General features: G+C 43.5%; 1 protein-coding gene and 1 long non-coding RNA gene across 3 annotated transcripts in view; both read right to left on the bottom strand.

The window, feature by feature from the left end:
* LOC147602877 (uncharacterized) overlaps window positions 1-6,501 on the bottom strand; it is a 41,345-nt gene extending 34,844 nt beyond the window's left edge. For both annotated transcript variants that reach the window (XR_015265682.1, XR_015265683.1), the window contains exon 1: window positions 6,268-6,501. This is a non-coding gene — a long non-coding RNA (uncharacterized LOC147602877). The remainder of the gene's footprint in view (window positions 1-6,267) is intronic.
* Window positions 6,502-7,944: 1,443 nt separating this feature from the next.
* On the bottom strand, window positions 7,945-9,644 carry LOC147602876 (putative xyloglucan endotransglucosylase/hydrolase protein 28). Its single transcript, XM_086797312.1, has 4 exons — window positions 9,386-9,644; window positions 9,158-9,254; window positions 8,788-8,996; window positions 7,945-8,477 (listed from the first exon to the last, which is right to left on the bottom strand). Exons 1-4 carry the CDS (start codon window positions 9,631-9,633, stop codon window positions 8,051-8,053), a joined length of 981 nt encoding a protein of 326 aa, XP_086653438.1. The 5' UTR covers window positions 9,634-9,644; the 3' UTR covers window positions 7,945-8,050.
* Between the last annotated feature and the right edge of the window lie 8,747 nt (window positions 9,645-18,391).

Here is an 18,391-nt window from a genome sequence, read left to right as displayed (position 1 = left end):
AAGTGTTTGATGTTTCAAATGAATAGCAGCCAGACGTGGTAGACGAGGCAGAAGTGATTGAGCCTGAGCAGATCCTTCTTCATCGATGGAAGCATGGTTTCGGTCAACGGATTCGTCAGTTCTATACAAAATTCTGAGATCGAGGCACCCACGAAGCCGTATGGCTCGACCAGGAGTTCTTCCAGGAGTACCCCCAGTTATTGGCGGACTACTTGGAAGCCATGAACCTGCCGCCAAGCTAATCAGGAGGGAATGTCACATGCACTCTACACTCAGTGCATGGTGACAAGATGGCTCATCATCAAAAGTGCAATAGTTGTACAGTTTTAGAACCCAATAGGATGATAATTGTCGTACGCCATGACCCCATTGTACATCCTCAGTCCAGGATAAGTCAGGCACGAGCTACATAGGTCATTCCTCAGCCTTAGTGGGTCAGTCAGTCAGTTAAGTCCCTTAACCCACTTGGAGAGAATCATTCATGTATGTAGAGTCAGTAGAAGCCTTAGGGTTTGCATCAAAAAGCACTCTGCATCCTACATAATATGCATTCATATGCCTGTGCATCATTTAGAACATCCCCAAAGCCTTAGGGAATTTACTGGGATTTATCTGGTATTTTTTCCATATTTATTAGTATTTATTTAGCATTATTTGCATTATTGGGCATTTATAAATATAAACTTTATTAAATGACCAACCTCCAGTTAGTATAAATAGGCTTGCATAGAGCTTGTTTTCTCATTCAGTCTTCATTGTGCTAGGAGCTCTTCTCCTCAGCCCTAGGAGTATCCTTGCCTTCAGCCCTAGACTAATCCAGCCCTTGGAGCTCATAAGCTTGCTTCTCCAGCCTTGAGAACCCTTGCTTCAGTCAGCCCTAGGCGCCTGCTATCAGCCTCCAATCAGCCTGTTTTCAGCATCAAAGCAGCCCTGATTCAGTCCTCTACAGTCTCTAATTCAGCATACTGTCAAGCCTCAGTTCAACGCCAGCATTCAGCCTGCAGCCAGCCTGCGTTTTCTGTCCAGCAGCAGAATACCTCTGCGTTTCTGTCCAGCAGCATCAGTACCCTGCAGTTTCTGTCCAGCAGCCCCAAAACCTCTGCGTTTCAGGCCAACAGCTTCTCCACAGACCTGCGTTTCTGTCCACAGCAGTTTCCAGCCCTGAATCAGCAGTCTACAGCAGTTTTCAGCCCTGAATCTGCAGTTTGCATCAGTATCCAGCCTTCTGTGCATCATCCATGCATGCAGCAGTCATCTGGTGAAGGTAACACAGCATTCATAAGTGTTTTCAGCATTCTAACATAGTGTAGAACAGTCCACCTTCTTCTTCTCTCAGCCTCCAAGTGTGCAGCCCTTCCTCATGCCCTTGGGAAGAGTGCATAGGCTCGAGATCAGGTCATCGAGGTGTTTCTACAGCAGTGTACAGATCAGCCACTCTCCGATCCTCCGAGATCTTGTGTTTGGCTTATCTACAGTCCACAGTCATTCTCTCTAAAGAAATAAAGCAAATACTATCTCGTTATCGGGATAGGGGGCCCTTCAGTGGGTAATTCCGGACCCAATCTGGTGTACAGTTCTCATCTCTCTCTCTCATCTCTTTAAAGTTTGAAGTATTGAAATGGATTGCTAAACTCACGAAACTCAAGATAGAGAAGACGGTGTGAGCATTTGTGTGACAGGATCTTCCAATACAAAGACTTCCACTGCATATCACAGTTGGTGTATACATAAACAACAAGGTGTTGTAAACTCTAATCCCATGTCTTATAACCCTATATATGGTGTTATCAGACTGCCATTCTAAAAAGCTGCCCTAACTCAATCCTAGACCCATCACCATTGAATCTGATGACATGACGCAATTCATTACTTCTTGTGGTAGACATTTGTCAATTGGTGACATGGTTTACTCTCATGTCTTCTCAGATGGTGCTAGACAGGTAGCAACAACACTCATTCACACATAGTTTTGTGAGCATGCTTGCTTGCGGTCCTTGGCTTACATGTAGGCTTGGTTGAAGCTCATAGCACCTTCTTCAAAATCCAAGTACTCCTCTACTATGCAGCCCAAACATATTCAAAAATATATTTGGAACCAACAATACCCTCTCTCCATTCATCATCATGGAGATCTTCTATCTTCCTTAACCATAAATCAAATCTCCCTCAAATTGAGATTGAGGGCAGCTTCAAACTTTAGATGTCAGTATTCTCACATGGTATTAAGGCCCAACCAGTGAACACAGTTTGATTGCAGCCACTGTGAAAGAGTGAAAGGTGCTGATGTGGTTGTGTTACACCTGTAGCTAGCCTTGTGTGTGGCAGGTGGGTGTCTTTCCCTATGTGCATTTTATCTTCTCTTACCTTTTGGGATCGTCGAGAATATTTTTTCATTAGTGTTGCCCATGTTTGTGGAAAACACAAGTTGGATTGCACCAACTATCCTACCTGAAAGGTAGAAGCAAGGAGTCTGCTGATTGCCCACAACCTCCTAGAAGTGGTCAATGGTAAAGAGAAGGCAGACAAGACAAAGTCTGACATTGATTCAAATGACATCAGCAAATGGGAGATGAATAACAACTTTGTACTTGCACTCATCATCATAAAGCTGCAAGTGAGGCATGGGGGATTCTCAAGGGTCTCTATGAGACCAAGACTTTGTCCCAGAATCTTAAACTTGGAGTGCCATTTGCTCAACTCTTAGAAGAAGGAGATTCCAAGAGAGAGAAGAACCATCATGCAAACAAGTTTTAAAGAAATTCTAGGCTATATCCTCTAATTCCTCTATCTAAGCTTATGTCTCCTCACCAATCCTCCCACCACCATGAAATAATTCTAATAGCCTAGAATTTCTTTAAAACTTGTTTGCGTGATGGGTCTTCTCTCTCTTGGAATCTCCTTCTTCTAAGAGTCAAATTAGGTAACTCTGGCTTAGTCCCTATATGCACTAATCTTCTTCCTTTGCATTATGACATTCTCTTAGGCGTTTCCATGCAGGCACCTGCTTCTTTGTTTATGTCTACCTCGAGATTAACAATTGTTCTAAAAGTAGTCCTTTAAGTAACCTTTGACTAGCAATAAGTTTCTCATTCTAGGCAATACGTTTCTTTATCATGTCTTGTTATTCCTCCATTTGGTTTAGAAATTTGGGTGTGATTTTTATCGCCTCCAAACTTCATTCTCTCATCTCAAAGAAATTCTCTAATTCCTCTATCTAAGCTTCAGTCTCCTCACAAATCTTCCCACCACCATGAACTCAAAGTCTATGGTGCTAAGACTCCTACATATTCTCCCCCAGGAGTTATGAGAGTTTCACTTTAGCAATCTTCATGCAAGATGGGGCTACACCTTTCAAGTTTGAGGAACTTTCACCCTTAGTGCTTCATCATGAAGCATGACTGAAGAGGTTCAAGGAAGAAGAAGAGGTTGTGTTTACAACAACCTTCATGAAAGTCATTGCAAGATCACGTCGCCCCTCTCAAGTTCAAAGCCTTAGTGCTTCAGCATGAAGCATGACTAGGGAATCAGAGGAGGCAACAACAACAAAGGCAAGCGAGGGTCAAACAGCATCATAGTTGTGCCAGTTTCAGACCTCTCTACAGTGCCATCGACCCTTGGCACTTTCCAGGTATAGGAGTTCATCATCAGCAGCATTGCAGCATTCCCCCTCTATGGTCGAAAAACCACCAACCTATTCATCCCTCTTTGTGTAACACGCGGAAGCTCTGGGTAGTCTTCTTTCAGCCCTAAACACTCTTGGAAACCTTCTGATGCAAAAACGCACTATCTGATGCAAAAACGCAGGTAGAGAGAGAGTAGAGAGAGAGAGAGTGAGAAGTGTTGGAATTTCAGTATATACTATGGTACAAAAAGGTACATATCTGCAGCCATGGGTTGCCTTCATAAAAAGGTGGTTAACCCTAAAATCTGTCCCCTATGGGACCTCTAAGGATCCAAACCCCTAGTGGGATTGAATGAGATAAATGATGAGCACTTGAGCCCTTTTATATGGGTCTTGGACAATGTAGGAGCTGGCCGACTGCTGGTCGGCCAGTTCAGAATTTCCTTTAATGCTCTTTTTAGCAAATCCGACCAGATCTACTCCTGGCTCATGATGCGCATGGTGCTGCCCGACTGGACTCTAGTCCACACACTCTAGCGCATGCAGCCGACTGATGCTTTTACCATCTTATGATGCGTTTCAGCCGCCTGCTTCTGTGAGCATCCTTTTGGTCCTTCTCAAATCCTTGCTCCAAGTCCTGCTCCAGTTTACACTGCCATCAGTGCTCTGTGCTCTGTGCTCCATCATCCTGGTTCTTCTACTGGGTTCATACTCTTTATTTGGTTGCCTTTTCTGGATCTAGCCCTGAGAATGTCCATGGCATCTATGATGCACATGACATCCCCCTCTGCTAAACTTGATGACGGGAATCCAACCTGCTCTTGGATGACTGTCATCATCCCAATCCTGTTCCGAAGTCCCTTTGTCATCATCCATCCCTGGCAAGACCTTTTTCTCTGAAAATCCGGTCTGTTCTCCAAACCACTCTGTCTCTGATGAAGATCTATGCATCCGGTTCCTCTAGTCCACCATCCATTCCTGCCCTGACTCTGAACACCGTCTTGGTCTTCTTTCCTGGAACTGAGTCTGGCACTCTCACATCACCCTTGGAGGATCAACCTCCCTTGGACCGTTACCTAAGAACCTAGCTGGCTCACGGAACCGCTATCCCCATCTGGCACTGTGGAACACCACCAACAAACCTCCTGGGAGTTCTTCCCGATCTGTGTTCCCGCCTAGGGCTTCGAATCCGTGTACTTTCCTGTACCTTGGACTTGTACACCATCATATGGGACTGAATCAGCATTTAGCCTGGCTGAGCCTGATGCTCTGATACCAATGTAACACGCGGAAGCTCTGGGTAGTCTTCTTTCAGCCCTAAACACTCTTGGAAACCTTTTGATGCAAAAACGCACCATCTGATGCAAAAACGCAGGTAGAGAGATAGTAGAGAGAGAGAGTGAGAAGTGCTGGAATTTCAGTATATACTATGGTACAAAAAGGTACATATCTGCAGCCATGGGCTGCCTTCATAAAAAGGTGGTTAACCCTAAAATCTGTCCCCTATGGGACCTCTAAGGATCCAAACCCCTAGTGGGATTGAATGAGATAAATGATGAGCACTTGAGCCCTTTTATATGGGTCTTGGACAATGTAGGAGCTGGCCGACTGCTGGTCGGCTAGTTCAGAATTTCCTTTAATGCACTTTTTAGCAAATCCGACCAGATCTACTCCTGGCTCATGATGCGCATGCTGCTGCCCGACTGGACTCTAGTCCACACACTCTAGCGCCTGCAGCCGACTGATGCTTTTACCATCTTATGATGCGTTTCAGCCGCCTGCTTCTGTGATCATCCTTTTGGTCCTTCTCAAATCCTTGCTCCAAGTCCTGCTCCAGTTTACACTGCCATCAGTGCTCTGTGCTCTGTGCTCCATCATCCTGGTTCTTCTACTGGGTTCATACTCTTTATCTGGTTGCCTTTTCTGGATCTAGCCCTGAGAATGTCCATGGCATCTATGATGCACATGACACTTTGCACCTTCGCCTACCATACCACACTACATGCTGCCTCTAGCATAGCATCATCACATATATATCCATAAGTTGCTTAGATCGATCTAATGTGGATGGACTTTGTTGATAAGCGCCTAGTCATGAATGCAACATTGGATTGACTTGTCATGGCATTGGAATGTGGCATACATATGAACTCTTCATTAGAGTATGACCGGCAGGGGAAAAAACCCTTGCTAGGCACAATATGTTAAAACAGTATGAAGTCAAGGGTGTGAATAATGGCCTTATTAATGCAGATAATCCTAGGCACTTGCAAGATGTGTGTTAAAAAATAGCATAAAGTACGTGTGTATAGAGGCATTAGAATTCCCTCTTATTAAAAGGGTAATGATTTAAATGGAAATATTAGCATGGCCCCATAAGATGTTCCATAAAAAAGTGAAGGTGGCATGGCACTGATCGGGAATGAAACTTTAGGACAAGGAACTCTGTGGTGCCTCACCTTGCCTTACTCATCATGAGCTACTCTTACAATAGCCCTCTCAAAAGTCAAAAGCCCCCCATTACCATCGCTCCTTAGTTAGCACTTATCACCTGCATTGCTTTTCGCTTTAAATGTAGATTCTAGCTGTGCATGAGAGAGAGAGAGAGAGAGAGAGAGAGAGAGAGAGAGAGAGAGAGTGAGTACCTGCCCGATGGCTAAGAAGATGTGCTTGTTGCCTTGCTTAGAGAAGCATTGAAGCCCATGCGACAGTCCGAGCTGACCTACTTCTTTCTCTCTGGCCTTTCTCCATGGTGTGGCTCACTAATAAGGGAATCGGGATCAGCAATAAGGCTTTCCTGGCATCGGAGAATAGATCATACGTATATCCAAGCCTGATAATACAATCGGGCGAACCTCATCGTGAAAAGGAAAAACCTTAAGAAAGGGGGGCGATACGATATGTATTAAGACCCAAAAAGAATATAAGTTTTTTGGGCTAATTTTTAAAATTCTTTCATATAAAAAATAGCCCAAACCATTTTTAAATCACTTTAAATTCGCCTTTGGGCTAAAATTTACCCTGGCGATCGTTAGAAGGGGTTTTTTAAACGAAGATTTAAAGAAAAATTTACAGAAATCTACTTACATAGGGGTGCAAATGTCATTTTGAAAAAGAAAAGATGAGTATATAAAATAAAGGGGTCATTTTATAAGTCAAAATTCATCGAAAAGAGTTTTTTTTAATATCCTTTGAAGACACATTGTATGTAGCTCTTCCTAAAAATACATCTCTCGAGTAGCAAGCATGCAAGAGAGTAGGAGAGAAGGAGAAGACAACTCACACAAATTATATTGATTGGAGAAAGACTTGTTCTTAATGTTGAATTGTTTGTATACATGAAGGTAGCTTTCACGTTTTCTCTACCAAGACTTAAAAATTATCCGTGGCTTCCAACAAGCTTAGTATATACATATTGGACTTCTTAGACTTTCCCAATTTATCATTAAGATTATGTAAATGCCCTTTATATGTTCCTGTGCCTTGTTTACAAAAGTAAGCTCGGTTATGAAAGTATGGTGCATCACCTTACCAAACTAGGATAAGGTGAGGCCATGTTTAACCAGAGTGGCTAATACTTCTCTCAAACATAATATTATAAAAGTGACTCGATGGTAGTGGAACTTGATATAATTTTATCTAGTTTGATCTAGTTCATGTTGGTTCATTATATTTTGTGTGTAAATTGCCACTATGGCAATGTTCTAGATATTGTAGTGGGCCTTGATCTTGTCTTATCTTATATTTTGTGTGCCTGAGCTACAGTTCATTGTGCACTCTAGCATCATCCACTCCACTTGGTTTCTATACAATCCATGTCCAAGCATCCATGTCTAGGCAATCTACTACTCACAACGATTCTAATTCATTCTTGGTGGATGGTAGGTAGTTGTTTATGATCCCATTCTCCATCCATGAGGTTGTTGCTATATGGGAAACATATGTCTAAGCTAAATTAGCCCCATCATTGATCACACCCATTGCCTCTTCGATTGTCCATAAAATTCATACCTCTACATTTATATAATTTTTTTTGGTGGCTTTTTTCCATCCATAGCTTTGAAATAAGAAGTAGATGAAAGAATAAAATGCATTCAAATAACTAAGAAAGAAAATATCGAAAATAAGGAATAGAATCTCATTCTAAGGTTAGGAGTGGGTTAAAAAACATAAATCGTTCAACAACTTATAAGAAAACCGAAACTCAACAATACGTAGCGCTTCTTTTATGGTTGGACCCGACCTTGCACAACACAGTTTGAAGAGAGAGAGAGGGGGGGGGGGAGGGGGCATTGAGGCCAGGGAGGTTTTTGTTTCATAACATGGGTGTAGTAGTAGAATGTTTGAAAGACTAGATGCATTGGCCCTTCACTAGTTTGCAGTCGGGGAGTTGCAGAGGGAAAAACAAAATGCATTGCCCTAGAATGCTCAATTTATAATCATTTGTTTGCACTCGGGGAGTTGCAGAGGGTATCGGTGAGAATCCGCGCAATAGTCATACACCATGTAATTTTGCCTAACCCATTGTAAGCCCATCTCTTGATCGGAGGTTAGGAAGGGGTTGAAGAAAGGGCTAGTGTCGCTATCATTTAAGTTGCAGTTGGGTTGTTGAAGTTGGCCAGCTCCTATATTCGCCGAGGTGGCAACAGCTTGTTGGCATCCATGTAGCACAAAGTCCGTGTATGTGGCCGTGAAGGGTGCAAATGTGTAGTTTATCTTGTATTTTCCACCATCCGTTGCCCATGACGATGCATCCCATATGGTCCCATACACAGACATGGGCTTAGATGGATATTGTAGACCCAACTCGCTTGAGTTCTTGAATTCTCTAACAGGTATCCCATCTATTGAAAATCTGTTAACAAATAAGAAGCAATCCAATTATCAATAAACAAGTACACCAAAGATTTAAAGGGATTGATTTCATTATCACATACACAAATCAGCATGTGAATTACAAATGAAGCATTTGCTCAATAGCAAATCAATGCATGGATATGCTTGCACTTAATCAGTTGTGCTATTTTAGGGGATTTGATTGATTATCAAGGAAGGGAAACCAAAGCATGCTATTTATGAAAATTGATTGGATCATGCACACTTCCTATGTAGGGAGTTTCAAAAACAAATATCACAAAGTTCAAAGTGCTCATGGGATTTAGTACACTGTGTGGTTTGGAGTCCACAAAATGGTGTAATGATGGAATTCCGTGGTTGGATTAAACCAGAGATGGAACCGTTGTTCTCTTCCTACGCTTGTGCTCCCATTCCCATACACATTGGTCTGCACAACGTATGGCTCCCCAGGCAGCACTCCCAAGAACTCAAAGTCTATCTCATCATGGTTGTCCTGATAGACGCCGTTGTTCGAAGTCTTTAAAAAAAGGTAGAATTAGAATTAGGTCAAGTTTGCAGAAAAAACGTGGCTGCATGTTCTAATTATTTCTCGATAATTAACGAACTAATCATGTGATTATACTAACATCATTAGTAGCACTAAATGAGGGGAGATTAAGGGCTGTCTCAGCTACTCACATAGAACGTAACCGCCAGGCCCGCCGAATTGTTAGCAGGGAGTTTGATGGCGGCACTAAACAGTCCAAAGAGGTAAGGGGAGTTTGATTTGAATCCACTGCCTGCATGCAGGTAGGCAAGCTGAGGAATCAATCATCGGCATTATTATTATTGCAAGACAAGATTGCAGCAGTAATCAAGAGCTAATTGTAGATCAATGGGTTATAGTAATTCGTAATATATTATTACTCGCCTGAGCGTTGATCGAGAGTAAGATTAACGCGAAGGTCGTCGTCGGAGATGGTTTGATGGTCGGAAGACCAGAGGTTGGCAAATGCAGAGGAGAAAGACTGTCGTTTGTATTGCGAACTGTCAGACGGGAAAGAGTAGAGGACGGGCGGTTGAGCAATATTATGATGATCGGTATTGGGTTCTAAACCCAGTATAGACGGTCCACTTATCATGATAACTGCAAGGATAGATAACAAATTCGCCATTTTTCCAGCCTTTCGCGCGCGCGCGCGCGCGCGTGTGTGTGTGTGAGAGAGAGAGAGAGAGAGAGAGAGAGAGTGAGTGAGTGAGAGAGAGGAGAACGAGAGAGAATCGCCGGCCACCACAGCTTTCTCTTTTTGCCGAAGCTCTAACGCCTCTCTCAGAGTCCCCTGCCTATCCCTTCCCCTTCCGTTGGTTAACTACCTTTCTCTTCCTAGGTGATGTTGAGAACAAGCACATGGGGGCGCCATACCGTTATATTATGCCCAGACTTTTGTAGTTAATTCCCAAGGAGGGTTGCACTGCTAGCGAAAAACATTTTTCCGAACAAGTGCAAAAACCTAATCTTAACCGAAAATCCTACCGGTTAAAAAGACATTCAGATATTACAACCGTAAAAGAAAACAAATCATAAAAAATTAGGGTTCAATGTGAGAGTTAATCTCGCCCATTCTACCCTAATTGTTTTAATTAAATTTAAGTACACATCATTAAGAGCAAGAACACATTCAGAAGATAAAGATCTCATGCCATTTAAGAAGATAGAAAAACATTACATTAAATATCCCAAATACCAAAAGAACATTTATGATATATGTGAAAAAAAGAACCATATCCTCAATCATGTGTTCTAAACAAAAGAAAACTATCCTGCATTGCACTATTAGTCTTCATTTTCAAGCTCATCTTCATCATTATCATCATCATCATCATCACCTCCTCCGCCCTCGTTCTCATCATCATCATCCTATACAAATAGAGAAAAAATTGAGAACTACAATTTTATTAGAAAAGATAAAAGAGAATATAAAAGAATATTAAATTCACCTCAATAAGAGTTTTAACTATTTTTCCCTTTTCAAGAAGGCATTACCATGTTTCTTTCTCATTATGTCTTGGATGATAATCATATTCTTAACTTGTTTGCGAGCGTTATAAGCTTGTGCTTTTTAGAAAAAAAATCCATCTTAAGAAATTATATACATAAGATGAGAAGCTTAATTTAAAAAATGTGATAATGCTTATAATTGTTGCACGAAAGGTGGCTTTCCCACCACTTGAACCATAGTGTGAGGGGCCCATTGTAACCAATTAGTAGCGCCCTTTGATGTGCATGGAATTGTGGATTCTCTCTCAACTACCTCTTTACAATTCTGCACTCTTTATTTGAGCAATGGCTAGGATAGGAGCCACCATGCTTTACCTGTCGTCGTCGGCATATGGTATTCGAGAGATGTAGTTTCTTTTGCTCTTTGGCCCAATTTTCATCAAAATGCTAACTCATTGGATATGGAAACTCTGTATTCAAGCATCCATTATGTACTTGCTTGTCCCTAACCTTTTACTTGGGCCCAATTTTCATCAAAATGCTAACTCATTGGATATGGAAACTCTGTATTCAAGCATCCATTATGTACTTGCTTGTCCCTAACCTTTTACTTGGGCTACTTGATAAATGAGTTCTTAAAAGTTTGCTTAACTAAATTTTGTAGATAGTTTTTTTAAATGATTTCCTTGGGCATCGATGAGGACACTCCCATCAACATCCACACCATGTATTATGATCTCTCTATCACATGTACATCATCACTTTCATCCTCCATGGGTGGTTAGCTAGCTTCTCTACCACCAGGGCATGCACTGAAGCATCCTTAAGAACAATGGCTTTGAGAGCTTTTTCATTCTTGAGAAGCCCTAGATTCTCCCGAGTGTTGAGAACTATGGTGAGTGCATGATAGAGTATCACATCGCACCCCACATGACTTTGGGGAGATGGTACGCTTGAGGGGGCCATGGATGGAGACATCAAAGGGGGCATGGATGGAGGTGCCGAGTGAAAAGGGGTGGCCTAGCTAGGTAGATGGGAATGTAGATGGATGATTGGATATTTAAAGAAGATGGTATATATGGGAGGTTAGATTATATATGGAGATTGGAAGAAGATGGTATACCTGTTGATAACTGACACTACAAGGGATTGACTGCATATTGACACCCACATCGATGTTTTAGACTTCGAATTGTTTTACCTTATCCTTCCCCCAATCATTGGTAAAGCGTGGACTATAGGACCATCAATATAAGCGCCACGAAAGAGGACATCGATAAAAGCATCAGAAATTAGGTCGGTATATTTGTCAATATAAACATCGGTATAGGTGTTGAAATATAAACATACCGAGGATTATAACAACACTATTATTGACTCTCATCAAGATCAATGATTATTTTGATGAGCATACAAACTCTATTTTAAAAAAAATATTGGTAAAATAGGATAGACTGGGACTGTCAGCCCCGAATTGGTACTCATATTTGAGAGAGATTAAAGAAAGGTGTTCAAAACCAAGACATGCTTCTACACACAATATGATTATATATATATTGCTGGAAGCATGATTTACATTGTTTTGTTACAAAAAAATAGAGTCAAGGTCTTAAAAAAAACATTCATAAATTACAGCCTATCTACTCGTAGGATCAGCACAGAGAGTGAGAGAGAGGTGTTTGGGTAGCTGCTGCTGGCGACACACACAGAAGTGATGGGCTGCAGAGAGTTGAGGGTTAGCTGGTGGCACGCCCTCTGAAGAGAGAAGTGGCCGGGTTCTTTCTAGTGTGGTTGGCATAGCATGCAGGCGAGAGGTTCACGGTGATTGGGGATGTGGTGTATCCTCGGCAGTGACAGGCCTGAGTGTTTGTAAGTTGTGTGAGTAAGGCTTCTGTGTCGAGAGAAGCTTGTATGAAGTGTTTTCTGGGAATATATTGCTGGGTGTTTGCTTTGTCTATGGTGCCCCTGTTTTGGGCTGTCTGTCTGGCATGGGTGGGTGGTGAATTATGGAAAGTGTTCCAGCCAATGGCTGGTGGTGCCTCCGTTGTGTTGTTATTTTCCAAGTTTGGGAGGTGAAGGGCTATAGAGGCAGGTTCTTTTTTCTTTTTTTCACCTCACAACGCCTTGCATGGGCAGCTAAGATTCCATCCAGGCGCATTTGTCCCAAAGGTAGTGCCTCATGTCATATCCCTTCCTTGCCTTTAGGGAGACCCCATCCCAAATGTAGTGCCTCATGTCATATCCCTTCCTTGCCTTCAGGGAGACCCCATCCCACACAGAATGGAGTACTCAGGCCTCCCTGGCTAATGATTCATTTATAGGTAGATGGGACACCACACCAAAGCTTGCCCTTGCCAAGAGACCTCCTCCAATGCTTCCCTCCCTCCGGTCCTAGCTTAGACCTTCATCAGGGGGTAGGGAGAGAGGGAGGCACTCAAGAATGTGAGCACCAAGACTTGGAGACTAGCAGATCGTTGGCCCGTTTTATAAGGCCTCCATTTAACTTTGAAAGCTCAACGTTGTTGCCACGTGCACCACGCTGGCAGAGTACATGAGGATTCATTCTATGAAAGAATTGTTTTGAGTATTTATTGCAGCACCCACCCATCGCCAATTGGCTCATGAGTCACTATGAGGGTCCCACTTGTGGCAGCTTCGATCTAGCGGCCCCATTACCTCGTGACTCCTTTGCACGTTCTCAAATTCAAATGAGGTCGGATGGCCCCACTGAGCCCTCATCTCCCTCTTCCCTCTTCCCTCTTCCCTGTGTCCCCAACCCCACCCCTCTTCACCTCCTCGTCTCCCCCTCCTCATCTTCCATCCTCGTTTCCTACTCTTCTCGTAGTAGCCCCCCTACCCCATCCTTTTGTTCTGATTCTACACTCCCCCCTCCCTCCATCTCCCCTACGTACTCCCACTACCCTCTGGTAGCACCCGAACCAGAGAGGAGGTAGCTGGAGGGCTCCATTCACCATTTGATTCATCGATTCTCAAAGCCGGTAGTACAGATGACCATCGTTGCTTCCCTAGTGAGGGCTCTCCTGCTAGAGTCTCCACGTGGGCCCCCCAGGATTGCGAGTGGATTACAGTTTCTTTTGATGTATTCCGATTGAAGAAAATGATATTTTTGATGAGACAGTGTCTCTTGTTCGGATCTGTGTGGTGTTTCATCATTCTAGTCCATCCATGCCAAAGAGTTTTGCGATGATCTTCTCATTTCCCTTGAGTGAAACCCCAAGGACGGAGTGGGGTTTGAAGTCAGTGTGGGTGCCACCTTCCAGGGGGGGCAGGTAGTAGGGCTCTCATACCATTTTTATGATCCGTGCATCTTCAACGTGCTCACCCATCTATAGCTCCTATTTTGGATGGAGTTGGGCTTCCTTAGTGTTTATGCCCCAAATATTGTTGTTAGACCTTCCATGTACAGGGTTTGATAAGAAGAGCATCAGCCCCAATCTCTCTCAACTTGATAGATTCTATGTTGATGAGTGGGCTTTGCGGTTGCGTGATTGGCATCTTGGCGGGAACCACTTTGTCTCATCATGCTCTAGTTATTTTGTCCTTAAAGAACCCCTGGAGGTAGGATAGGCATGTGAGCACTAGGATTCCGGATAGCCTCATACGAGACCCTAAGATCTGCAAATAGGATAGAGCAAATATGGGTGGGAATAGATTTTATTTGAGGTTGTACCATGTGCACCTTTGATGTGGGTCTTACCGAGATCAACAACTTTTTGCTAGAGGCACCATAGAAAAGATTGGAGGGATTTCGCGACTAGGAGAGGAGGATTTGTATAGGCCTTTCTTCTCTCCTATGTCTTTCTAAGAGCTCCCAGAATAGCTCGTGGATTGAAAATCAGCTCGCTACCGCCCATATAGAGCTCAGATCCATCAAGGAGAGGAGGCTAGAACTTCCTTTTGGGCCCACACAAGAGATAGAGTCTGGGGGACTTCATTGAGATTACAGGCCCCCATAGCCAAAGAGATGGTATTCGTAGGTTACATGATCAGGATGGATCTATTGGTTAGACCCCCCCATATGAGAGCCATTGCCGGTAATTTTTTCAGATCCCTTCTCACGGGTGCCCCATTATCCCCATAGTGGTGGACACGCGAGAGAGGTTCAGGCAGCACAAGAGAGAAGTGGTTCCCCCCCTTCTCGGGACCTTCTTATTCCTGACTCCTTTTATAGCACAGGAGCTGGCAGAGCCATTGACGGCTCTCCCTAGGGGAAAATGCACGAGGATGGACGGGCTTCCATTTTTCTTCTTTCTTCACCCCTTGGATCTCATGTTTAATTTAATTTATGCAAGATTCAATTTAGTGGAATATGCAAATGGGCACGAGATTAATGTATAGATGTAATTGTGCACATAATCATTATATGTAAAAAGACCCACTAGCAATTTTAGTTGGGCAAGGTTTATTTATTTTTGATGAAATGCTTTAAAAGCATTGGACAAAGGTTCAAATTTGTAAAATAGTCCTATTTTGGAAAAGCTATGCTATTAATGGCTCCAAGGGCTAAATTTATGAATATGATTAAAATACCGTGTGTGGGAGTGGAGCCACACACATCAGGGTGGAGATTACACCCAGTCTGCTGTTCTTCTTTGTGTGGTACTCTCTATCATAGGTTATTTATGAATATGATTAAACCGCATGTGGGAGTGAAGCCACACACGTCACAGGGGGGGGGAGATTGCACCTAGTATGCTGTTATTCTTTGTGTGGTACTCTCTATCATAGGTGTGTGGACAAGCTGAATCTGATACTAATGTAACATCTAGTGAAAGTATTCGTAATTGAGGATCCTGTCACACAAATGCTCACACCGTCTTCTGTATCTTGAGTTTCGCGAGTTTAGCAATCCACTTTAAGACTTCAAACTTAAAGAGATTGAGAGAGAGAGAGATGGAAACTATACACCGTATGGGGTCCCGAATTACCCACTGAAGGGCCCCCTATCCCGTTATCGGAATTGTATTTTCTTTATTATCTTTGAAGAGATTGATGGTGGACTGATGGTAAGCCAAACGCAAGATCTCGGAAGACCAAGAGTCGGGCTGAACTGTACATGGCTGTAGAAGCACCAATGATGACCAATCTCGAGCCTATGAACTCTTCCCAATGGATGTAGGAAGGTTGCAAATCTGTGGCTGAGGTAGGGGCTGTTTGGGACTGTTCTAGGCTTTGTATGAATGCTGTAAATGAATATGAATGCTGAGTTTTACCTTCACCAAGTGGCTGTAGCAAAACGATGAAGATATGAATGTTGAAAACACAAAGGGGACTGAAGGCTGAATGCTATAGATGCTGCGTTTTATTGCATAGAGTGCATGTGACATTACATTGTATTTATCCACTTGACCCGGTCGATTGCATTGGTTTCATACTACATCTACCATCTTGGCTGATACAAGCTTGAGTGTATAGCGATGTCTCAAACGAACATATTTACATTGCACAGCCCTGTCTCCAGCACCTACCTGTGCTTCCACTTCCAGCTTCACCTACGCGGCCCACACCAGCCCACGCTTCACTCCTTCAGCTCACACCTGCTCTCTACCTAGTCCACGCTAGCCCTTGTCTTGCTTCCACACTTGCAGACAACCATCACCTCGAGAGCCACCCGTTAGCTGCTCTCTGCACTCTGGTATCTGACACCTTCCAGCGCTAGTCAGCTGCGCTCACTTCAGAGGGCTCCCCTTTCTATAAGCCGGCACACTCAGTCGCCACCACCTGTGCTTCCCTTGTATTCCCGGCTTGCTGTCCCTCACGACTTCACTGCCAACGTTCCGCCAGCTCACTGTCTTCCCATTGCAGTTGGCGCCACCACCATAGCCACTCACAGAGGCCGCTCCCTCTTTGCTTGCGTCAACAACTGCAGGCGACCCTCTTCCCTGCAGAATGACCAGGGCGCTCCCGGCTGCGCTTAACCACACAAAACCTTGCAGCTCTCTCCTGCTTGTAGCTGCACACGCCCGAAAGCCCCACGGTTCCACACAGCGTCTCTCCTCTTCTACTCGGCGGCACCCACAGCCTTGTTATCAGCAGCATCAACTTACCAAACATGACCATCACAGTCGGTGCCATGCATTTGGCAACCACCCGCACACCATACTGCTGCTATAAAACTTCCAGATCTCCAGCATTTGCTGCGAAAAAAAACAACACGCATATACTGGCTCACTGCAAAACCACTCAGCCTGTACATTTGCCAGGGCATTCAGGGCAAAATTTATTCACACACCACGCATCCCATATGTACACAGACCAGAAACAGCTTTCAGATTTTTGCCTGACATACTTTGCCCAACCCCTAGCTTGCTGAATCATTTATGATCAGCAGAAAGCACATGACCACGTTTCCCTCCGTCAATCCTTTGAGCATCATACAAGGTAACCAACACATCTCTATTCCATGTGATCAAAGAAACTCTGTCATCTTCCCCAGACTTAATTTGCAATCCCACTTCCCACCACGGTACATCAGAACTTCTGGAAACAAAGCTTCTCACATACACACCATCCTACCTCATCTCAATTCCAAAATCCCTGATAAGATCAACACTAATATTGGAGAACCAGTGAAGCAATTCCTGCTGAGGGTAATAGCTGATGAAAGCTTCATAAAAAAAAACCTACTGTGCCATAGCATTTCCTTGTCCATCAACATAAGAAGGATCATCATCAAAGCCAACCACTACAGGCAAAACAAACCTCCCTTCAAAAGGCACCATTGCCAAGGCATCCACTTCAATCCCTGTATCCTCATCTTTATCCAGGCCAGTAAGAAATTCATCTATTACAGCATCCATAGTCTCATCCATAGCATCAACATCAATCATAGACTTCTGGCGTTGCTCCTCCTTCATAGCCTCAATTCTAGTCATGGCTTTCTTAACATTAATGCACATCTGATCATCCAATTCCAACTCAGGTTCATCATCCTGTAGACTTTCTATATCCCACTCATCCCACAGAGGTTCATCATCCAAAGACTTTAAAACAGACTCTTTCACATCACATGCATACCTTTGCTCATGATTCACTTGTACCTCCTTGCATTCTTCATGTATGTCCTCTTCTTGTTGAGCAACCTCATCACCAAGAACTTTCTCATCAATAACCAGGGCATCCATCTCTACATCCTCCTCACTGGTGGATGAAGTGTCTTCTGTTCCCTCACTAGTAGTGGTGCTACTGGTCGTATCATCAACACTCGAATCAGCTTCACTTTCCTCTTCATCACGAACAGGCTTCTGATTATCCATATTAAACTGCTTTTTATCCCCTCTCCTGTCATACAGAGTAATGACTCCTTTCCTCCAATCTTGAACAGCCTTCACCGCTCTCAGCCATGGTCTTCCCAAAATGATGGGGAACGCACCCATTCCTACAGGCATAACATGACAGTCCACAAGCACCTTTACATCAAAAGCCTGCAGTTCTAACTCTTTGATCATACCTAAACATTTGACCTTCTGGTGATTGGCCAGCCGAATACGAAAACCAGACGCTTCAGTAAAATTAAGACCAAGCCTCTCCACAGCTGCTAGTGTGATTACACAAATTTGTGCACCACCATCTATGTATGCTTCTCCCAGATTCTTCCCCTTGTACCATACATTCACCACAGGACATATATCAGGCAACTCCTGAACAGATAAAACAGTCACTATCCCTTTGGCAGGCTCCTTCTCTCTTGGATTCACAAGTCTTTTCCACTGACGCTTCAAGTTGGGAGCTAACTCTATCAATTGCCCAAAAGTAATATTAGCTTTCCTTCCAGCCATGTCCTCCTGCAAACTGTAGCTATCCTGCCCAACCCCTAGTGGAAAATCAGTTACCTGAAACTTCCTACAAGACTTCCGCTTCTGCTTGACCTTTACATCCTCTCCTTCCTTCACTTTACCTTTCTTCTTGCTGGG

The sequence above is a fragment of the Cibotium barometz genome, chromosome 65 (genome assembly GCF_041138505.1).
Source record: "Cibotium barometz isolate CiBa-2024 chromosome 65, ASM4113850v1, whole genome shotgun sequence".
NCBI lineage: Eukaryota > Viridiplantae > Streptophyta > Polypodiopsida > Cyatheales > Cibotiaceae > Cibotium > Cibotium barometz.
The sequence above is the reverse complement of the archived record's forward strand: the minus strand, read 5'-3'. Positions and strand labels throughout refer to the sequence as shown.